General features: G+C 44.8%; 1 protein-coding gene across 1 annotated transcript in view; it reads left to right on the forward strand.

The window, feature by feature from the left end:
• Positions 1–21,442, forward strand: part of KIF1B (kinesin family member 1B) — a 271,664-nt gene that overhangs the window by 128,240 nt on the left and 121,982 nt on the right. Inside the window, 10 exon segments of the mRNA XM_068238866.1 lie at positions 931–1,109; positions 2,313–2,424; positions 4,412–4,489; positions 6,179–6,244; positions 13,663–13,680; positions 16,123–16,198; positions 16,457–16,535; positions 17,140–17,282; positions 20,553–20,671; positions 20,673–20,798. Coding sequence (XP_068094967.1) covers positions 931–1,109; positions 2,313–2,424; positions 4,412–4,489; positions 6,179–6,244; positions 13,663–13,680; positions 16,123–16,198; positions 16,457–16,535; positions 17,140–17,282; positions 20,553–20,671; positions 20,673–20,798 — 996 coding nt within the window.

Raw genomic sequence — 21,442 nt, forward strand, 5'->3', positions numbered from 1 at the left:
ATAATGTACATATGGAATCTGGGTATTGAGGCGGCCGCTTCCTGCTCAGCCGGCCACCATTATATCCATGATCTGAACATTATAACTCGCTGTGAATTATTCATCATTTCCTATTGAAAGTTTAATGCCGATATCTGTAATGTGTGCCGGGAGCCAAGCGTCCTCCATGCAGCCAGCGTCAGTGCTGATATCTGTAATTTGCGCCGGGAGCCAATCGTCCTCCTTGCCAGCGGGGGAGACGGGGAAGGGAATTCTCTACAAAGCCTCCTCTGTACATATCCCGAGCCCACCGGGCTGCCTAAGCCGATTAAATGCTTCGGATATTAGCGGCCATTGACTTCCTGCGTGAAGCTGGTTATTATCGGTTCCTGCGGCAGCGGAGGTGGCTCCTAATTAGCGCCGGTTTAGTCCTGTACTGACATGCTGAGATTTAAAGTGACTGCGTCAGCAGAGGGCCATGCGGGCGGCCATGTTGACTGTCTGAACAAGATAGCGGCCCACCTGCAACACTGATCATTTGACACACGTACAGGTGAAACTGAAACATTAGAATATTGAGCAGAAGTCCAATTATTTCCGTAATTCAACTTGAAAGGTGAAACTAATATAAGATAGACTCATTACATGCAAAGCAAGAGATTTCAAGCCTGTATTTGTTATAATGTTGATGATTATGGCTTACAGCTTATGAGAACTTCCAAATCTAAATCTCAGACCATTAGAATATTGTGGAAATGTTCAATATTCTCGCCTCAAAGTGTCCTAGAGATGTCCACGGCAGTGTAAAAGTTAAAGGACCTTGTCCCGCCAGGGTTTCCTACACTATGGAGTCTTCAGCATTTCTGAAGCCACCGTTAAGCATTTGTTCTGAAAATGTAAAGTAATGCTTAATTACTTATTTGCAGCTCACTCATGTCGTGTCTTTTGCAGGTTAGTTACATGGAAATTTACTGTGAGCGTGTCCGGGACCTGCTGAACCCCAAAAACAAAGGGAACCTGCGTGTAAGAGAGCACCCACTGCTCGGGCCTTACGTAGAGGACCTGTCTAAGCTGGCCGTCACCTCCTACACCGACATTGCTGACCTAATGGACGCAGGAAACAAAGCCAGGTATATAGTGCTGGGTGGATGTAGCACCGCTGCTAATATGCTCCTCCTATATCTGTAGGATCCTTGGATCTCTGGTAAATAGTATTATCTGCCATGGCCATACACGGATCAGCCACAATATTAAAACCAGGAAGTTTAGAATCAGGATGATGCCATTTATTGGCTAACATAAAAGAATAAGAATAAGCTTTCGGCTGCTCGGCCTTCTTCAGACTCTATTCCGGTAGGCTGACAAGATGTCATAATAAAGCTTACATTTATTGAACATCACAAGGAGGTACAGATATCTTTTGAGAAATATAAATAAATGTCATTTAGATGCCTAATGGTCCCTGTACACCGTACAATAAAAATGTTAGATTTTCCCGTTTATTCGACCAAAACAATAGAATTGAATGAAAAGTCGAAAATAATCTTTTTTTCGATCAAGAAAAACAAACGATTATCCCATTATTTTTTTTCAATAAAAATCCGATTGGACATGTTGGAAAAATTCTTAAATTTGATCTAACGGAATAATCAAACAAAATTATCTAATCGAAAAAAAAATGAAAAAATTGTACCATGTATGGGTACCATTAAAGAGAACCATTGGTGAGAAATACAGAGCCTGCAATGTAAGGCTTTCTATTATTGCTGCCTGGATCGGTGAGTGCTAAGTCTAATCAAATTCTCCCCCATAATTTATTAATGTCAGAAGCTCCGCCCCCTTGTCTCAGCAAATCCGCTGTGGTTTTTCTTTTGTTTTTTTACAGTCTTACAAAGTTCTGTGGCGACTCCCACTAATTTGCCATGGCCCGCCCCAGCTTGGCAGCCCTGGCCTAATTGGTGGATGCAGGGGGCTGTGGCAGCCCTGGTCTAATTGGTGGATGCAGGGGGCTGTGACAAAGCAGGTGGGGGTGGCCACAGAGCTTCAGAAGACTTCTGGGGAAAATGAGCTGTCTTGCCAATAAAGGAGGGCAGGCCAAGACCTTACTCATGCATGCCCAGTGTTAATGCGCTCCTCCATGGCTGGCAGTGCGACCAGAGGATGAAGAGGAACTCTGTACTGGAATTGGTGGGCTTTACGGGGGTCCTGGAAGCTTCTGGACTATCGAGGGGCAGGGCTTCCAGCTTCCGAGGTAAGTATCTAACTTTTGTTTTTTTATTCATTTCAGATGTACATTAAATACTAACTGCTTTCCCGCTTCTCTCCGCCTGCAGGACGGTGGCCGCCACAAACATGAACGAGACCAGCAGCCGCTCCCACGCGGTCTTCACCATCGTCTTTACCCAGAAGAGACTCGACACAGAGACCAACCTCTCTACTGAGAAGGTAATGAGAGTCTAACCCCAACCGTCATCACCTGTGATATTCTTTTTGCATAAATGTTTGCGAAAATGGTGTAAATTTCGCCTTTCAAGCGAAAATGCCATCAAAAATAATTGTGTAATAAGTCTGTGATTTTTTAAAATTTTTCAAAGTAAACGATTTCCGCGCTTTAGTTGAATTTTTGTGGTAAAAATAAAGATTTTTTTGCATTGGAAAGAAAAATTTGTTTTCTTTGACCATATTTTCGCTGTGAAAATGACTTTCCAATTCACATTGGCCTCAATTCACTAAGCTTTATCAAACACTTTATCGAACGTTTGATAATTTACCTCATGGGTAAAATCTAATTTTGAATTCACTAAGGTGTTATAGATTTATCGAATGTTTTAATGATAAAACAATAAATCTGTCATTCTAAATTAGATTTTACTCATGAGGTAAATTATCAAACGTTTGATGAAGTGTTTGCTAAAGCTTAGTGAATTGAGGCCATTCTCTCCTAGGTGATATTTTCACATATTATCAAAAATGCTTTTTAAAGGATACCTTAGCCCTAGTTTAAAAATAATTCCCTGTGTGTGTTGGGGGAAGGGGGGGGGGGGTGTACCGCACCTCCCGTAACGCGGCATCTTCTATGGTTCCTCCGCTGTTTGCGTCCTTTGACCTGGACATACTGCGCTGCGCATGCACTGTATGTTCTTTTGGGCTTCCTGTGACGGCACTCGGAGAAGTGCGTGCACACCAGCGTGAGGACATACCCAGCATGCGCGCACTCCACCAGCGGGTGTGGTCACAGGAAGCCCAATAGGACATACTGCGCATGCGCAGCGCATTATGTGCAGGTCAAAGGCTGACGACGACCCAGAAATGAGTAACGGAAGGCACAGCAAGCGAACCATAGAAGATGCCGGGCCGCGAAAGGTGTGGTAAGCCTGTGCGTACCTCCCCATCCACACACACAGGGCGTCATTTTTAAATTAGGGATGAGGTATCCTCTAAGTCAGACACCAGTAAGCAAGGAAATCCTTTATGGTACTTTTTCAATGTCAGAGTGCCAAAAAAGTAATTTTAAACAGAGATGGAAAAATGATCTCATAGATGAAAACTCAGGCGAAAAAGTGACTTGGCTCGGGTCCAGTGTGTACAAATATCGGTTGACCACAAGCGACTTTTTGAGCGCTTATGCATGTGCTGCCTCCCCGAACCTTGACTAGGCATCCTAAAGGTGGCCACATACCACACAATTTTTTAAATATCTGCTCAATTCAAGAATTGCAATCAATTTTTCTGACTGATTGTAACAATTCAAAAATCTGACCAATGTACCACACACCTATGTTCATTTTTCTTCCCCAATCGTGAATAAATTAATTAAAAGCTCAGAAAAAAAATTGATTGGAACTGTACGTCAAATAACTGACTCCACACACCATACAATTCTTGATAAAGTTGGTCTGAAATTTCCAACATGTCCAATCTCCATAAATTGAAAAAAAAAAAACCGGAAAATCCGATTGGATTTATCAATCGAACACAAATAATTGGCGAAAAATTGGATCTTTTAATTGTATGGTGTGTGGCCACCTTAAGGCTTGGCTCACTTTATTCAGCACAGATGGCTGCGTCGCTCGGCATTCCTGTCCTTTGCGGTGCTGATCCCATCCACTGACAGTGAATGCATCAACATTGCGCTTTCACTAAAAATGCAGCAGTGCGTTGTCAGCCCGTAAGTGAGCCTATGCTCTTCTGATGTCCTTGCTTATCGCATAATATACTTCTTGCTGAAATGTGCACAGCAATGCCTATAGTGTGATCAAAGCCTAATCTGTTTCTCTACAGCGCTGTGAACGACCGTGTCGCTACAGTATCGTTGGTAGTTACATTGCTCGCAGAGGTCGAATCTTTCATACGCAGCTACCTCTATCTAACGCCTTTCCTTCCCTTACTATGCATAAGTTTTATTTAATGTCTTATCTGCTTTCCTCCTCAGGTCAGTAAAATTAGCCTGGTGGATTTGGCCGGCAGCGAGAGAGCTGATTCGACAGGTGCCAAGGGAACACGACTAAAAGTAAGTCATGGCGGCGTGACGGGAGCTTTGCTGTGCGCTGCTCTTCTCCAGGCGTGACAGAGCCTCTTCCCTCCATACCTCGCCGCTTGTCCTTAGTCACTGTAACCAAAATAGAGCATTATTTATATAGTGCTTTCCGGAGAACATAGACCACTTACAGATGCCATGGCCATGATGATTGCTGCTCCCGTCTATTTGTTAAACATGGTTCCATGTGGATTAAATCTTCTGTATTTTCCATCCCTGCACAGTGCAGCTTAGTGTCACGTCCTGCGGACTCCGATTCTGTAAGAAGCGACTTGATGTCTGCCACTGGCGCTAAGGCCCATTTCACACCTGCGTTAATAAAAAGGTCCGTTCCCAGATCGGAATGGATACTGTACAAACAGAACGGATGCGAACCGATCCAATAGTAACCTATGGAACCATTCACATGCGTACGTTTCATCGGATCCGTTCCACTCGATCCACTGAATGGACCGCAAGTTTGCTGCAGCACCTATTTTTCCGGACCGCTGAGCGCAGCGGACCGGAAACAGACGCTAAATCCCTTCATTGAAGGCAATGAGAACGTTTAAACGGACCATTCAGAGGGCAAAATCCACCGGGGGTTTGGGGGCGATATGGGGACGCTCCACTGGAGCCGTACCTGAGCAGGCGGGTGGGTGAGGGAGGGTTAAAAATTACCCAGGCGTCTTCTTCATTGCAGCCGGGTGGTAGAGAGGGATTTCTCCCAGGCTTCTGTCTTCTGTTTTCTTCCGCGTCATGTGACAAGCCTGTATGTGTAGTACAGCTTAGAAATAGTAGTAGCAAAGAAAAGTCTCATATTGTTTCCAGTACATGAAGCGTTAATAAAATGTATTTTATGTATGCAAAAGAGCTTCTCTGAGCTTTTCGACCCAACTTGGGTCAAATACATTCCTGTTTTCTGAACCACTTAAACAGCGCAGACAGTGAGAGACAGTTTGAGATGAGGTTTTACTGCAGGAAAGTTCAAAGGGTCATTATTTCTGCTTTGTTTTACAGCTTAAAAGACAGTGTGGTTTTAAAATTGCAACTGAGAGCATGATGCAATGTTATAAAAAAATAAAATAAAAACTATAACTGAAAATAAATATGAGACTCTTTTCTTTGCTACTACACATACAATTCATTATATCATACATTTTTTGCCACTTAAAGGGAAGGTTCAGGGAGGGTGGGTAAAAAAATCAAAATCAATTTCCACTTACCTGGGGCTTCCTCCAGCCCGTGGCAGGCAGGAGGTGCCCTCGCCGCCGCTCCGCAGGCTCCCGGTGGTCTCCGGTGGCGCGCCCGACCTGGCCAGGCCGGCTGCCAGGTCGGGCTCTTCTGCGCTCCAAGGCCCGGAACTTCTGCGTCCCGCAGAAGTTCCGGGCCTTGGAGCGCAGAAGAGCCCGACCTGGCAGCCGGCCTGGCCAGGTCGGGCGCGCCACCGGAGACCACCGGGAGCCTGCGGAGCGGCGGCGAGGGCACCTCCTGCCTGCCACGGGCTGGAGGAAGCCCCAGGTAAGTAGAAATTGATTTTGATTTTTTACCCACCCTCCCTGAACCTTTCCTTTAACGTTTACGTTAACAGATTATTGCCACTGTACAGGTGATTCTGTATTCCTTCTAATAATCGTGTCCTTGTTATGTGATATAAGCAGATTGCATTTTGCTGTTTTGCAGGAAGGAGCCAATATCAACAAATCTCTGACCACGCTGGGGAAAGTGATCTCAGCTTTGGCAGAAGTGGTGAGTTCTCATATAGAGGTGATGTGCTGTGCAGGGTGGAGCTGTTTGGAGTATTGTATGCGTATTGGATGGTCACTGCATGCTTTGGCCTGTAAACAGTGAAAAATAATCATCATTTTGCTTTTGGGCACTGTGAGATCACAGCGGACATGCCAGCGTTATTCTCGGGGAAAATCGGTCAACCGTGTTGTATTTTTGCCTTGCCAAGTGCGTTTCTTCCCTGAAGACACAACTAATGCTGGGGGGACCCTTTCACTGCATAGACATACCTGCTTCAGTGACCCCAGCCTACGTGACTATCAGCCGCTTACTACCAATATAAAAGTCTCCACTTAAATTGTACACTGAGTGGCACAAAAATTAGAGACACCCCTTATTAGAAAGTAAACCAGTCCAACAGTGACGTAGAGTGACGCAACAGCGCAGAGTTGCTTATATAAGTAAGCTTCGGACAACGTGGTTATCATGGAAGTTAATGTCAAAATGGGTAAGACGAAAAATGTAAGTGACTTTGAACGAGGGATGATCGTCGGTGCAAGAAGAGATGGTGCTAGCATCTCTGAAACGATGACTCTTTTTGGATTTTCTCACCTAACAGTATCTCCAGTGTTTAGACAGCGGCAGCTGAGAAGAAAATACTTCAAGCAATAAGGACTATTCTGGTCAAAAAAGGCTGGTGAATGAAAGAGGTGAAAGGCGAGTAGCATGTATAGTCCGCAGCATCAGAAGCACAACACAACAAATTACAGCTGAATTCAATGCATATCCCAACACATAACAAGAGGGACTTTGCAAAATATGGGCTTTAGCAGCAGGAGACTATCGAGAGTGCAACAACAATGAGGACAAGGCACTCCACGGGCTTCAAACTTGCGTTTGTTTATTCAGAGCAAAGACACATACATGTTACGGGTCACCTGACCCTTCCTCAAGAGTGCCTTTGGTATCACAGTAAAATAGGAAAAGATGACTTTAGCGGGGCCTTGCCACGGTGCTTGATCGGTCTCAGATTGGTTTAAGGAACATCAATCAGTGTTTAACCTGCTTCCATGGCCATCTCAGTCCCCGACCTCAATCCTATTGAGCATTTGTGGGACGAAGTGGAAAGCTTGGAAACCCCACCATCCAATCTGATCCAACTTAGAGCTGCCATTATGTCAGCATGGGCCAACATTCCTCAGGAACGGTATCAGCATCTTGTTAAAGGATACCACAACTGAAATGTGACATAATGAGATAGACATGTGTATGTACAGTGCCTAGCACACAGATAACTATGCTGTGTTCCTTTTTTTCTTTCTCTGCCTGAAAGAGTTAAATATCAGGTATGTAAGTGGCTGACTCAGTCCAGACAGGAAGTGACTACAGTGTGACCCTCACTGATAAGAAATTCCCCTTTTTTACCTCTTTCTTGCTCTCAGAAGCCATTTTCTGCTAGGAAAGTGTTTTATAGTTGGAATTTCTTATCAGTGAGGGTCACACTGTAGTCACTTCCTGTCTGAGTCAGGACTGAGTCAGCCACTTACATACCTGATATTTAACTCTTTCAGGCAGAGAAAGAAAAAAAGGAACACAGCATAGTTATCTGTGTGCTAGGCACTGTACATACCCATGTCTATCTCATTATGTCACATTTCAGTTGTGGTATCCTTTAAGTCCATGACACGAAGGATAACGACTGTAATCAGAGCTAAAAGAGGACCAACTCATTATTCGAGGGTCTTTCATTTTTTTGCCCACTCGTAAATAGGTTTATGTAAATGCCAAGTGTCTCTCACTTTATGGACCAGTTAAATTCAGCATCATAAATTTGCATGAAATGACCATAATATTTGCATCAACTTGTCATTGGCATGTCAAGATGTGAGTGAAGCGGCTCTAGATAGATCCTTCAGATAGAACATCCAGAAGTCAAAACTTTGGAAAGAAAGTGGAACTCACTCAAGCTTCTGTGAAAATTCTCAGTAATATAGGCAAGAAACTGCTGTTTCCTCATGGCTAAAAAACGTATTTATTTGTCTTAGATAGGGGCCACAGTTTCGCGTAATGCATCCTCACACAATGCTTTTCCATTGCAATGCCTGTGTGCATGTTTGCAAGTCTGCGATTTTTTTTTTACCACAATATGCACACGTTTAATAAACGGATTCCCCACCGCATAAAATTGCAACACGTTCGATTCCTGTAGACCGTTAGCAGGTGGCGGCAGTCTGTGTAGGACGACGCGCATGTGACTGCACACACGAAATTGAAAAAATCGTCTACTTAGAACTGCTGGCGTTTTACACAGACACGAGTCTCACCTCTCCCTCACCTGTTATAGGCTCAGGATGGAATAAAGAGGTTGGATATATTTATTGGTGATTTGTGAATTCTTATTCGCTGCCATCCTTTCTATAGAACATGCAATGTTTTCAATGATAACACTGAAGGACAAAGTTAGTTAGAAAGGCTTTTGGTTGCTTAATAAAGTCGTGCCCAGCCCCTCCCACCAGGAAAATCTAAATGCCGATTGTTGAGAGTGGAAGCCTATATTGTTTTTAACATTCAGCTTCAGTGATAGCTCAGTTGACAATAAAGCTAGCAGCAGACAATATTAAATATTTAATAGCATTATCTTCAGCGTCTTCCTAGCTTCCTTTAGATGTCATAAATTCATCATGGATTTTTAGAGGAAACTCCCAGGATTGATAGGATCTGATTCAGATCTGCACTAGTAATGCTTTGTATGAATATGATACTGTGTATGATACATGCTCTTGTGATGCTGTGTATGGATACATGCTCCTGTGATGCTGTGTATGGATACATGCTCCTGTGATGCTGTGTATGGATACATGCTCTTGTGATGCTGTGTATGGATACATGCTCTGGTGATGCTGTGTATGGATACATGCTCTTGTGATGCTGAGTATGGATACATGCTCCTGTGATACTGTGTATGGATACATGCTCCTGTGATGCTGTGTACGGATGCATGCTCCTGTGATGCTGTGTATGGATGCATGCTCCTGTGATGCTGTGTATGGATACATGCTCCTGTGATGCTGTGTATGGATACATGCTCCTGTGATGCTGTGTATGGATACATGCTCTTGTGATGCTGTGTATGGATACATGCTCCTGTGATGCTGTGTACGGATGCATGCTCCTGTGATGCTGTGTATGATACATGCTCTTGTGATGCTGTGTATGTATACATGCTCTTGTGATGCTGCGTATGGATACATGCTCCTGTGATGCTGTGTATGGATACATGCTCTTGTGATGCTGCGTATGGATACATGCTCTTGTGATGCTGTGTATGGATACATGCTGCTGTGATGCTGTGTATGGATACATGCTCCTGTGATGCTGTGTATGGATACATGCTCCTGTGATGCTGTGTATGGATACATGCTCTTGTGATGCTGTGTATGGATACATGCTCCTGTGATGCTGTGTACGGATGCATGCTCCTGTGATGCTGTGTATGATACATGCTCTTGTGATGCTGTGTATGTATACATGCTCTTGTGATGCTGCGTATGGATACATGCTCCTGTGATGCTGTGTATGGATACATGCTCTTGTGATGCTGCGTATGGATACATGCTCTTGTGATGCTGTATATGGATACATGCTCTTGTGATGCTGTGTATGGATACATGCTCTTGTGATGCTGTGTATGGATACATGCTCCTGTGATGCTGTGTATGGATACATGCTCCTGTGATGCTGTGTATGGATACATGCTCCTGTGATGCTGTGTATGGATACATGCTCCTGTGATGCTGTGTATGGATACATGCTCCTGTGATGCTGTGTATGGATACATGCTCCTGTGATGCTGTGTATGGATACATGCTCTTGTGATGCTGTGTATGGATACATGCTCTTGTGATGCTGTGTATGGATACATGCTCTTGTGATGCTGCGTATGGATACATGCTCCTGTGATGCTGTGTATGGATACATGCTCTTGTGATGCTGTGTATGGATACATGCTCTTGTGATGCTGTGTATGGATACATGCTCTTGTGATGCTGTGTATGGATACATGCTCCTGTGATGCTGTGTATGATACATGCTCTTGTGATGCTGCGTATGTATACATGCTCTTGTGATGCTGCGTATGGATACATGCTCCTGTGATGCTGTGTATGATACATGCTCTTGTGATGCTGTGTATGGATACATGCTCCTGTGATGCTGTGTATGGATACATGCTCTTGTGATGCTGTGTATGGATACATGCTCTTGTGATGCTGTGTATGGATACATGCTCCTGTGATGCTGTGTATGGATACATGCTCTTGTGATGCTGTGTATGGATACATGCTCTTGTGATGCTGTGTATGGATACATGCTCTTGTGATGCTGTGTATGGATACATGCTCCTGTGATGCTGTGTATGATACATGCTCTTGTGATGCTGCGTATGTATACATGCTCTTGTGATGCTGTGTATGGATACATGCTCCTGTGATGCTGTGTATGATACATGCTCTTGTGATGCTGTGTATGGATACATGCTCTTGTGATGCTGTGTATGGATACATGCTCTTGTGATGCTGTGTATGGATACATGCTCTTGTGATGCTGCGTATGGATACATGCTCCTGTGATGCTGTGTATGGATACATGCTCTTGTGATGCTGTGTATGGATACATGCTCCTGTGATGCTGTGTATGGATACATGCTCCTGTGATGCTGTGTATGGATACATGCTCTTGTGATGCTGTGTATGGATACATGCTCTTGTGATGCTGTGTATGGATACATGCTCTTGTGATGCTGTGTATGGATACATGCTCTTGTGATGCTGCGTATGGATACATGCTCCTGTGATGCTGTGTATGGATACATGCTCTTGTGATGCTGTGTATGGATACATGCTCCTGTGATGCTGTGTATGGATACATGCTCCTGTGATGCTGTGTATGGATACATGCTCCTGTGATGCTGTGTATGGATACATGCTCTTGTGATGCTGTGTATGGATACATGCTCTTGTGATGCTGTGTATGGATACATGCTCCTGTGATGCTGTGTATGATACATGCTCCTGTGATGCTGTGTATGGATACATGCTCTTGTGATGCTGTGTATGGATACATGCTCCTGTGATGCTGCGTATGGATACATGCTCTTGTGATGCTGTGTATGGATACATGCTCTTGTGATGCTGTGTATGGATACATGCTCCTGTGATGCTGTGTATGGATACATGCTCCTGTGATGCTGTGTATGGATACATGCTCCTGTGATGCTGTGTATGGATGCATGCTCTTGTGATGCTGTGTATGGATACATGCTCCTGTGATGCTGTGTATGGATACATGCTCTTGTGATGCTGTGTATGGATACATGCTCCTGTGATGCTGTGTATGGATACATGCTCCTGTGATGCTGTGTATGGATACATGCTCCTGTGATGCTGTGTATGGATACATGCTCTTGTGATGCTGTGTATGGATACATGCTCTTGTGATGCTGTGTATGGATACATGCTCTTGTGATGCTGTGTATGGATACATGCTCTTGTGATGCTGTGTATGGATACATGCTCTTGTGATGCTGCGTATGGATACATGCTCCTGTGATGCTGTGTATGGATACATGCTCTTGTGATGCTGCGTATGGATACATGCTCTTGTGATGCTGCGTATGGATACATGCTCCTGTGATGCTGTGTATGGATACATGCTCTTGTGATGCTGCGTATGGATACATGCTCTTGTGATGCTGCGTATGGATACATGCTCTTGTGATGCGGTGTGTGGATACATGCTCTTGTGATGCTGTGTATGGATACATGCTCTTGTGATGCTGCGTATGTATACATGCTCTTGTGATGCTGCGTATGGATACATGCTCTTGTGATGCTGCGTATGGATACATGCTCCTGTGATGCTGTGTATGGATACATGCTCTTGTGATGCTGCGTATGGATACATGCTCTTGTGATGCTGTGTATGGATACATGCTCCTGTGATGCTGTGTATGGATACATGCTCTTGTGATGCTGTGTATGGATGCATGCTCTTGTGATGCTGTGTATGGATACATGCTCTTGTGATGCTGCGTATGTATACATGCTCTTGTGATGCTGTGTATGGATACATGCTCTTGTGATGCTGCGTATGGATACATGCTCCTGTGATGCTGTGTATGGATACATGCTCTTGTGATGCTGTGTACGGATACATGCTCCTGTGATGCTGTGTATGGATACATGCTCCTGTGATGCTGTGTATGGATACATGCTCCTGTGATGCTGAGTATGGATACATGCTCTTGTGATGCTGTGTATGGATACATGCTCTTGTGATGATGTGTATGATACATGCTCTTGTGATGCTGTGTATGGATACATGCTCTTGTGATGCTGTGTATGGATACATGCTCTTGTGATGCTGCGTATGGATACATGCTCTTGTGATGCTGTGTATGGATACATGCTCCTGTGATGCTTTGTATGGATACATGCTCTTGTGATGCTGTGTACGGATACATGCTCCTGTGATGCTGTGTATGGATACATGCTCCTGTGATGCTGTGTATGGATACATGCTCCTGTGATGCTGTGTATGGATACATGCTCTTGTGATGCTGTGTATGGATACATGCTCCTGTGATGCTGTGTATGGATACATGCTCCTGTGATGCTGTGTATGGATACATGCTCCTGTGATGCTGTGTATGGATGCATGCTCTTGTGATGCTGTGTATGGATACATGCTCCTGTGATGCTGTGTATGGATACATGCTCTTGTGATGCTGTGTATGGATACATGCTCCTGTGATGCTGTGTATGGATACATGCTCTTGTGATGCTGCGTATGGATACATGCTCCTGTGATGCTGTGTATGGATACATGCTCCTGTGATGCTGTGTATGGATACATGCTCTTGTGATGCTGTGTATGGATACATGCTCTTGTGATGCTGCGTATGTATACATGCTCCTGTGATGCTGTGTATGGATACATGCTCCTGTGATGCTGTGTATGGATACATGCTCCTGTGATGCTGTGTATGGATACATGCTCCTGTGATGCTGCGTATGGATACATGCTCTTGTGATGCTGTGTATGGATACATGCTCTTGTGATGCTGTGTATGGATGCATGCTCTTGTGATGCTGCGTATGGATACATGCTCCTGTGATGCTGTGTATGGATACATGCTCTTGTGATGCTGTGTATGGATACATGCTCCTGTGATGCTTTGTATGGATACATGCTCTTGTGATGCTGTGTATGGATACATGCTCTTGTGATGCTGTGTATGGATACATGCTCCTGTGATGCTTTGTATGGATACATGCTCTTGTGATGCTGCGTATGGATACATGCTCTTGTGATGCTGTGTATGGATACATGCTCTTGTGATATGCTCAGTCTCCTCTCTTTCTCCTCCGTGCTTTCCTCAGGATAACTGCACCAGTAAGGTAGGTCTTTCCAGTGCAGGAAACTGTACTTACTGAACAGGAGACTGCTCTACAGTTTTACACTTGTTCAGGGTACAGTTCAGGCAATGTCCACTACATTTCATAGATCCTCTATATCTTGTCTTGTGTTCTCAGTGATGTGACCTCTTCTATAACTTTGAGCTGTTATCTAGGGAAGTTAAGTCAACTCTGAGGGAGATTATCTAATTTGTGCACAGTAACTATACGGCTTATGCTGGATACACACCATGTGTGTTTCCGCGTTTGATGCGTCCGTTGATACGCGTCGATTCGAATATTTCCGACATGTCCGATTCAAGCTTCGATGGATCGTTAGGTCGATTCGCCATACTTTACATGGCAATCGACCTAAAAATCATCGAAATTCGTTCGGAAATGCTCGGAAATAATCGAATCGATGCGTATCGACGGACGCATCGAACGCGGAAACGCATGGTGTGTATCCAGCATTACTCTTATAGACCCAGCTGGAGTGTAATAGCATAGTATGGATACAGAGGCGCTAAGGGTTGCCTGGCTCCTCTACTGACCTCATATGCAATTACTCCATTATTATTGCCTGATGAAGCAGGTTCAAACCTGCAAAACGTGTTGCATTGTCCCCCGGAGTATGTCAATAAACTTTTTCTATTTGACAAACAATTGGCAATTTTTGTGTCTGCTTGGAGGAGGTAAGGCCACCACTTCCTTCTCATGTTTTAAAGTTTTTAGATACATTTATTCTTTTGGCGCCTCTGTATCCATACTACACTGTATTAAGTCCACCCCTGGTGGAGGGGTGTTACTCCCTGTTTTCCCCATCTACGGAGAGCGACTTCTTAATCCTGAGTGAGGTCAGGTCTAATCTCCCCACCGGCCTATACAGTGGTTGCCTTTGAGGTAACCCTGCTTTGTGAGTATAGCTTATTACTCTATATTTGGCTCTTGGTTTCCCTACTCTATGGAGTGTAATACACTTACAAATATTTATTGACTCCCTTTTGAAGTGACACTGAAGCCGATCGATGCATTTGAACATACTCTTAAATCCTGAAAAAGAATTGTCTAATAACACAGATGCTACTTTTTACTCTTCCACCTTATCCAGCCATATGAAAGTGCTGTAGCTCAGATTGACCTCTGAGTCACAGTGGAACTTACTGGCTCCCTTGTCCTCAATCTTCACCCCTTCTTTGTGATGACTCTGATGCTGTCTACTCTAGATAAAGAGAAGACAGCATGACTCATCAAAACAGAGTGGTTAGGAGAGGCCGCATGGAAGTCATCAAGTTCAGCTGTGATTTGACTTCATCAGTAGTTTGTTTGAACTGTAAGATATTGATATGGCTGGATAAAACAGAAGAAACAATATCTCTGTTTTTAAGCAATTCTGTTTTGTTATTTAAAACTACAGTTTGTAATTAAAAAACTACATTCATAACAAAACTGACCCACCTCAGATCTCACATGGAAGTGCATGCTTTGCAGCCATTGGACCTCAGAGGTTGACATTGATGCTGAGTTTGCGGGGCCTGTCCCATAGCAGCAGGTTGTGCCCAGTGATCTGCAAACTTGGTTCTCCAGCTGTTATGGAACTACAAGTCCCACAATGCATTGTGGAAGTCTGACGGCTACAGTCATGATTCATAAAGGCAAATGCATTGTGGGAGTCTGACAGCTACAGTCCTGATTCATAAAAGGCAAATGCATTGTGGGACTTGTAGTTCCTTAACAGCTGGAGAGCCACGTTTGTAGATCACTGTGCTATAGAAATAGCAATGAAAGCGAGTAGAAGCTGCCGTTTGTTTAATAGGTCACATGACACAATCTCCTCCCATGAGAACATCTCCTGTTTAGCAATCACTGATCAGCTAGTTATGAAGCTGACGGGGTGCAGCTGTGATGCCCAATGGGGAGACTTGGAATCATAATCTGTATAAATAAAATGTATAGATCTGTGTCTCTTAGGATTCTATCCAGAACTGCCTAAAATTCTTCTTAAAGCAAACCTGTGATTGCTAAAAAGAATAAAGTTAGATAATTAACTCAGTAGAGGGAAGGCTGTGGATCCTTGAGAGGCTTCCCTTGTCCTGATTGAGGCCACCGCCGCTGACCGGGACCCTCTGAAAGTTTGCGTTCTTGGCCGAGCGCGGGTGCACTGACCGCCTGCACAGCAGCGCAAAGCCACTCATGCACAGAGTTAAAAGCCATGTTACTGCGCAGAGGGTTCAGAGGGTCCCTGCACTGGATCACTCGGGGGGGGGGGGGGGGGGGTCGAGTGGGGCTTCCCTTTACTGAGGTGAGTAACTTTGCCTTCCTTTACACTTCATATAATCTGATTTATTTATTTTTTAAATAGTTGGACTTTATTTTAAAGATACCTCAATCGTCTTCTTTTACTAAAACAAATAAGTGATGTGATTTCATTTTGTACCCTTCCAGAGTAAAAAGAAGAAGAAGACGGATTTTATCCCTTATCGAGATTCCGTGCTGACCTGGCTGCTGAGGGAGAATTTAGGTATGTGCTCTGAGCCAATAGGAACCCGGCTCTGATTACCTGATTATCATGTGACCATGACCACTCCTCCTCAGCGGTGTGTCTGCAGATGGCGAGGGTGGACTCGCACACAGTGGGCTCACACTGGCTCTCAGTTGTTGATAATGTTGACTTTTCACCGGTATTGGTCCACTAGACTGCCGCAGCTGTTCTGTAGGCCTCAGGCTCTTTTCCAGAATGTTTTCTCCACTCATCAGTGCATCCGTTCCTTTCTTTCAGGAGGAAATTCCCGCACTGCCATGGTGGCCGCGCTGAGCCCCGCCGATATCAACTACGATGAAACACTCAGTACACTAAGGTGAAAAGGATCAAACTGCATTTAAACGTTTATAAATGAAATTGCTTGTGCAGCTATGTATTCAGTGTAGACAAACACACACATACATATATCATCAGTGCTGCACTGTGTGTGTGTCTGATCGGCCCATAAGAAGGGTAGCCGACACATCCCAAAAACATCTTTTACTGTTACTTGCAATGTTAAAAAGCCAACTTTTCAGAGCCACACATGGCCCCTTTATCAAGGCATAAATTTCTCTAGGCAACCATCTGTCTGCCGCTCCAAGGTGGATTGACCTTGGTCAGACAGGGAGTTAGAGCTCCTCTTAGCACTCGGTAACAGTGATGTGGTTCCAGCATATGACGCCTAGAAATACCGTTACCGGTAAGTCTAACGGGAGCTTTTCAGCTGAAACACTCCCGTCACAAAAATGCCTAATCCTATTGTGAGTGCGAGACACACCCCAAGTGTGATCTACCCATAAGCCATTGCAAATGTGTTGCACTGCATCAGCTTCTATCTGTTGTGCTTGACGTATCCTTTTCAAATTGCCTTTGTTTTTTGATTCACCCTTCTGTTATATATTGATGATTCATTTGATCTCAATCTGCTAAATTCTCAGGTATGCAGATCGCGCAAAACAGATCAAATGTAACGCCATTATCAATGAAGATCCTAACGCTAAACTGGTGCGCGAGCTTAAGGATGAAGTGGCCCGTCTGAAGGAGTTGCTGCGGGCGCAAGGCCTGGGCGACATCATCGACAGTAAGTGGAGTTTGATAAACCTGCAATGTTTCATATATGGGGAAAAGTGCCCCATTCCCGTCTCTCCCGCCCACAGGTATTCAACCCAAGGTTATCAGACTACATTTAAGTAGTTTTTTGAGGGGGAAGAGGGGGTGACTTTGAGCTTTGCTGGGTTGTGATTGGCCAGGGTGAATACTTCCACATTCAGTAAATAAGGATACCTGTCACTGTTTTGGCTTGTCAGACAACACCGTCCATTATTACTGTGGAACTAACATGGGGAGGGATGTCGGGTGAGAGTACGGCAAAATGAAGAAGGATGAGCTCACTCTACCGGGTGTTAATGTGTACCCGGGGCACAATGCTGTTGCTATGCGGGGGGGGGGGGGGGGGCGCATGCGTGACATCAGGCGACGGGCAAGTGGCGCAAACAGTGGGATCGGCGTCGATGGGGTTGGGTAGATCCATTCACCATATCTCGTGCGTGGGGGTTCCATGTCGTTGGGTGCCATATGCATGTCCGATCTCGGCTGAGGCAGTCGTTATCTCCTGCCTCAGCCTAATTAAGGCAGGTGTGTGTGTATGAGGCTTAAGAAGAGATAAACTTCTGGATCCTACAGAGCCTTCCTGTGTCTTCTTGTAGAACACAGTTGTCACGTGTGGACCCCCGGAGCATATCCGACTAGAACGTCGTTCTTGTGGCCGTACTGCACCTGTGCAAGTATGGCTATGCCTGCGCAGGAAGCTACTACATGGGAGCAGCCGTGTGGAAGTGCTCATGTAGGAAGAGGAGCGCAGTTGCGACCTTAAATTGGGTCCTAGCAGCAGCGGTGGTCTCCAGGAGGACATGGGATCACCAATAATCACTATTAATAACACTTTGAGTCCTCTGCATGGAACAAATTAGAAAATTAAACATAGATTGCTCCAGGTGAACAATTTAAAAAGTATTCTAGCCAGAGGATCAGAATTAATAACCAAGTTGGCAGCCTACGTGGCAATCGAATGGCTGATGTACTTCAGAAGGATGTTAATATGCTATACAAAGAAAGAGGAACGCTTTTTACACAAGAGCCATAGTTTTAAGTTACTGACTTACCCAGAATCCTCTCTGATTCCTTCCTCAACCGCATAAATGTTTTTCCTGTCAGGAATTGTGTGCAGATACTAAACCTTAATCCCGTCTTGTGTTTCCTCCCTCTCCTGTCTCTTTGTCAGTTGACTCTATTGAGGAAAGTTTCCTTGGAATGAAATGTGTGTATATCACTAATAATCTTTATTTAATCAGCTTCAGTTCCCATCCTTGCAGCTTGGCCTGCATCCTGCATGTCTGCACAGGGACAATAGAAAATCCCAGACAGAACAGCGGCTCTCATTGGTTCTACAGATAATGTCTGCTTATTAAATACTAGGAGAAGCTAGATTATGATTGCAGCACTTAAAGAGGATCGATAGTAGTTCAGCAGGGATGAAATATCGCTTAAGGGCGTGGACCAGCATATAAGGGGCATGTGTAGTTCAATCCCAACATTTTTCCATTTCCTTAGTGGTCCATAACTTGATGGACAGCTCCACTGACCAATGGGTGATGTGCTGGATTTCACAGTAGCACTTATTACCAACAAGTTTAGGCGGTAGTCTACTTGAGAGGAGCTAGCGGGAACCTTCATAGACCAAAAGGCATTCCCTGCTTGCAACCAGTCATTTTGAAGAAATGGGGGATCCAGCGGGAAACACTATCCACACCACCAAACGACACAGGTTTAGTAAAACCTGCAGCAGCTGAAAGCCGGGAAAGAGGGTCCTGGTGTGCAATCAGACCAGGCCTCCTTCCATTGCTCTATGGTCCAGTTATGACATTCATGTGCCGTTTTTAGGCAGTGGACGGGTCAGCATGGGCACTCTGACTCCGGTCTGCAGCTCGTGTCTGGCAGAAACAGTGCAGGAAATTTCAATAGTCTATATGACAATAGCAGATATTAGGAGAGATGATCCCACCTGCACAGGATCTCCACCTCAAGGGGATTATTATGTATATTTACGATCCTGCCTTTTACGTCCAGTCCTCACCTTTCATGCTAGTTTAGTCAGGCTTGCGTCACACTTCCTATTGTCAGTGGGGAACGGTAATTATACGTTATTAGGTTCTGTCTGGGACTTTTTAGCTTTGCAGAGACAATAACCGCTGCTGTGCCCGCGCTTTAATCCTGGACACATCGCTGGGTGGAATACGCGGCTCTGCTGGGCAGCCTTTGCATGTTAAGCTTTCAAGCTCTTTACCAGGCACTGGTCATGTGACCACGACGGGCGCCAGTCAGGTCCTCGGAGGACTGGAGGTGCGACTGCCATAATCTTCCTCCCTGGCTGCGCTCCATACTGAGACAGGCTTTACTCCTCTGCTATTTGCGGCTTCTCTCCAGCCTGTATGGTCTCCTTCTCCTTCCTATTTTGACTGATGTGAGATTTTATCTGCTGGTAATTTCCATAAAATGTATTTTATATTCATCATTTAATACTTATTATATATCATTTACATGATTTTTTTAGTTTGGTAAATTATTGTAAGTTCTCGGAACTTTATCTAATAAAGATATTAAAGTGGAATTTGGCCACAATTGTAACTTAGTTTTTGATAGTTATTAGCAATTCATTTTTTTTTTCTAGAGGATGATGTCACTCGGCCACTCCTACAATGGTGCACGGATATGAAACTAATATTTTTGGGTAGGGCTGGGTTTGTGCTCATTTGTGCTGCAAAAATCATCATTCAATATTTTATAGTTTTTCAGATATTTAAGTTTTCATAAAGGTCAAAAGTTCACTCCGCCCCCCTTCCCCCCACTGTGAAATGCTGGGTGAACTTTTGACCTTTACAAAAACTTTAATATTTCAAAAACTATAAAAGACAGATCAATGATTTTTGCAGCACTACTAAACCATACTGGTCCAGTGCCCGAGAGGTATTATTGGGTGATGTTATCTCAAGAAAAAATGGTTGCTAAACAATACTGGTAATCTTAATTTTTGCAGCACAACCTAACAATAATGGAATTTTTATCTGTGCTGATTGTAGGGGGGGGAACTTTACAGAGCCTAATTACCCTCCTCCTCACCCACTATCCTTATTCTGCACTCACTTTCTCGTTTCCTGCGCTAATTGGCCGTTGTAGTCGGCCATCTTGTGTGCTGTGACGTTTGGTGAACTGTCCGTCCTGTCTCACTGCTTTTTTTCCTCTTCCCTTCTCTCCTTGTTCCTCCTCCTGCCCCTGTCTTCCCCTTCCTGTTCAGCTCTCCCTTCTGTGACATGCCTTGCTCTGTCAGACATCAACGATAACCAGAACCTGCAGAGTAAATACTTGCTAGCCAATGAAAACCAACGGCCTGGGCATTTCTCCACAGCCTCCATGGGGCTCGCTGGCTTCCTCGCCCTCGTCCTGCTCCCTCAGTAGCCAGGTGGGCCTGAACTCCGTGACGAGTATCCAGGAGAGGATCATGTCCACGCCGGGCGGAGAGGAGGCCATTGAACGCCTTAAGGTAACTCAAATTATCTGCAGTGTATGGTGGGGTTTGCTGGATCCTGTTGTGTGTGTGTGTTCGGTATGTTTGCACCGCTTATAGAGGATGGGAACATCAGTGGGTACCGCTTATAGAGGATGGGGACATCAGTGTTCTGAGTACCATCTTGTAGTGGATTGGTCACCAAACCATGAACAGGGATAAAAGCAGAATTTTCCATTACATGGGGCTTCCTCAAGTCCACTGTAGGCCGCCAGGTCCCCTGCTGTTCTCCTGGCTCCCTCCCTGGTCATGGTCACGGCTCCGGTTACAGGACGACTTCAGCCTGAAGTCTTCAGGTCTGCTTCCTGCTTCTGTGGATTGCGGCATTACGCTGGCTGGCGTGAGAGTCCTGCGCGGTTCTCTAAGATTGAACCGCACATGAGCAGGACACCGGTGTGATGACGCGTGGCCGGCTAGTGTGATGCCGCAATCCATGGAAGCGGGAAGCAGACCTGGCGACTTCAGACCGAAGTCGTCCTGTACCTGGAGCCAGGACCAGGGAAGAAGCCAAGACGACGCCGGGGGACCTTGCGGCCTTTGGTGGGCTGGAGGAAGCCCCAAGTAAGTGTAAATTCTGTTTTTATCACCTGGTCAGGGTCCCTTTAATTGAAATTGACCAA

This window comes from Hyperolius riggenbachi, chromosome 6 (assembly GCF_040937935.1).
Source record: "Hyperolius riggenbachi isolate aHypRig1 chromosome 6, aHypRig1.pri, whole genome shotgun sequence".
NCBI classification, from domain to species: domain Eukaryota; kingdom Metazoa; phylum Chordata; class Amphibia; order Anura; family Hyperoliidae; genus Hyperolius; species Hyperolius riggenbachi.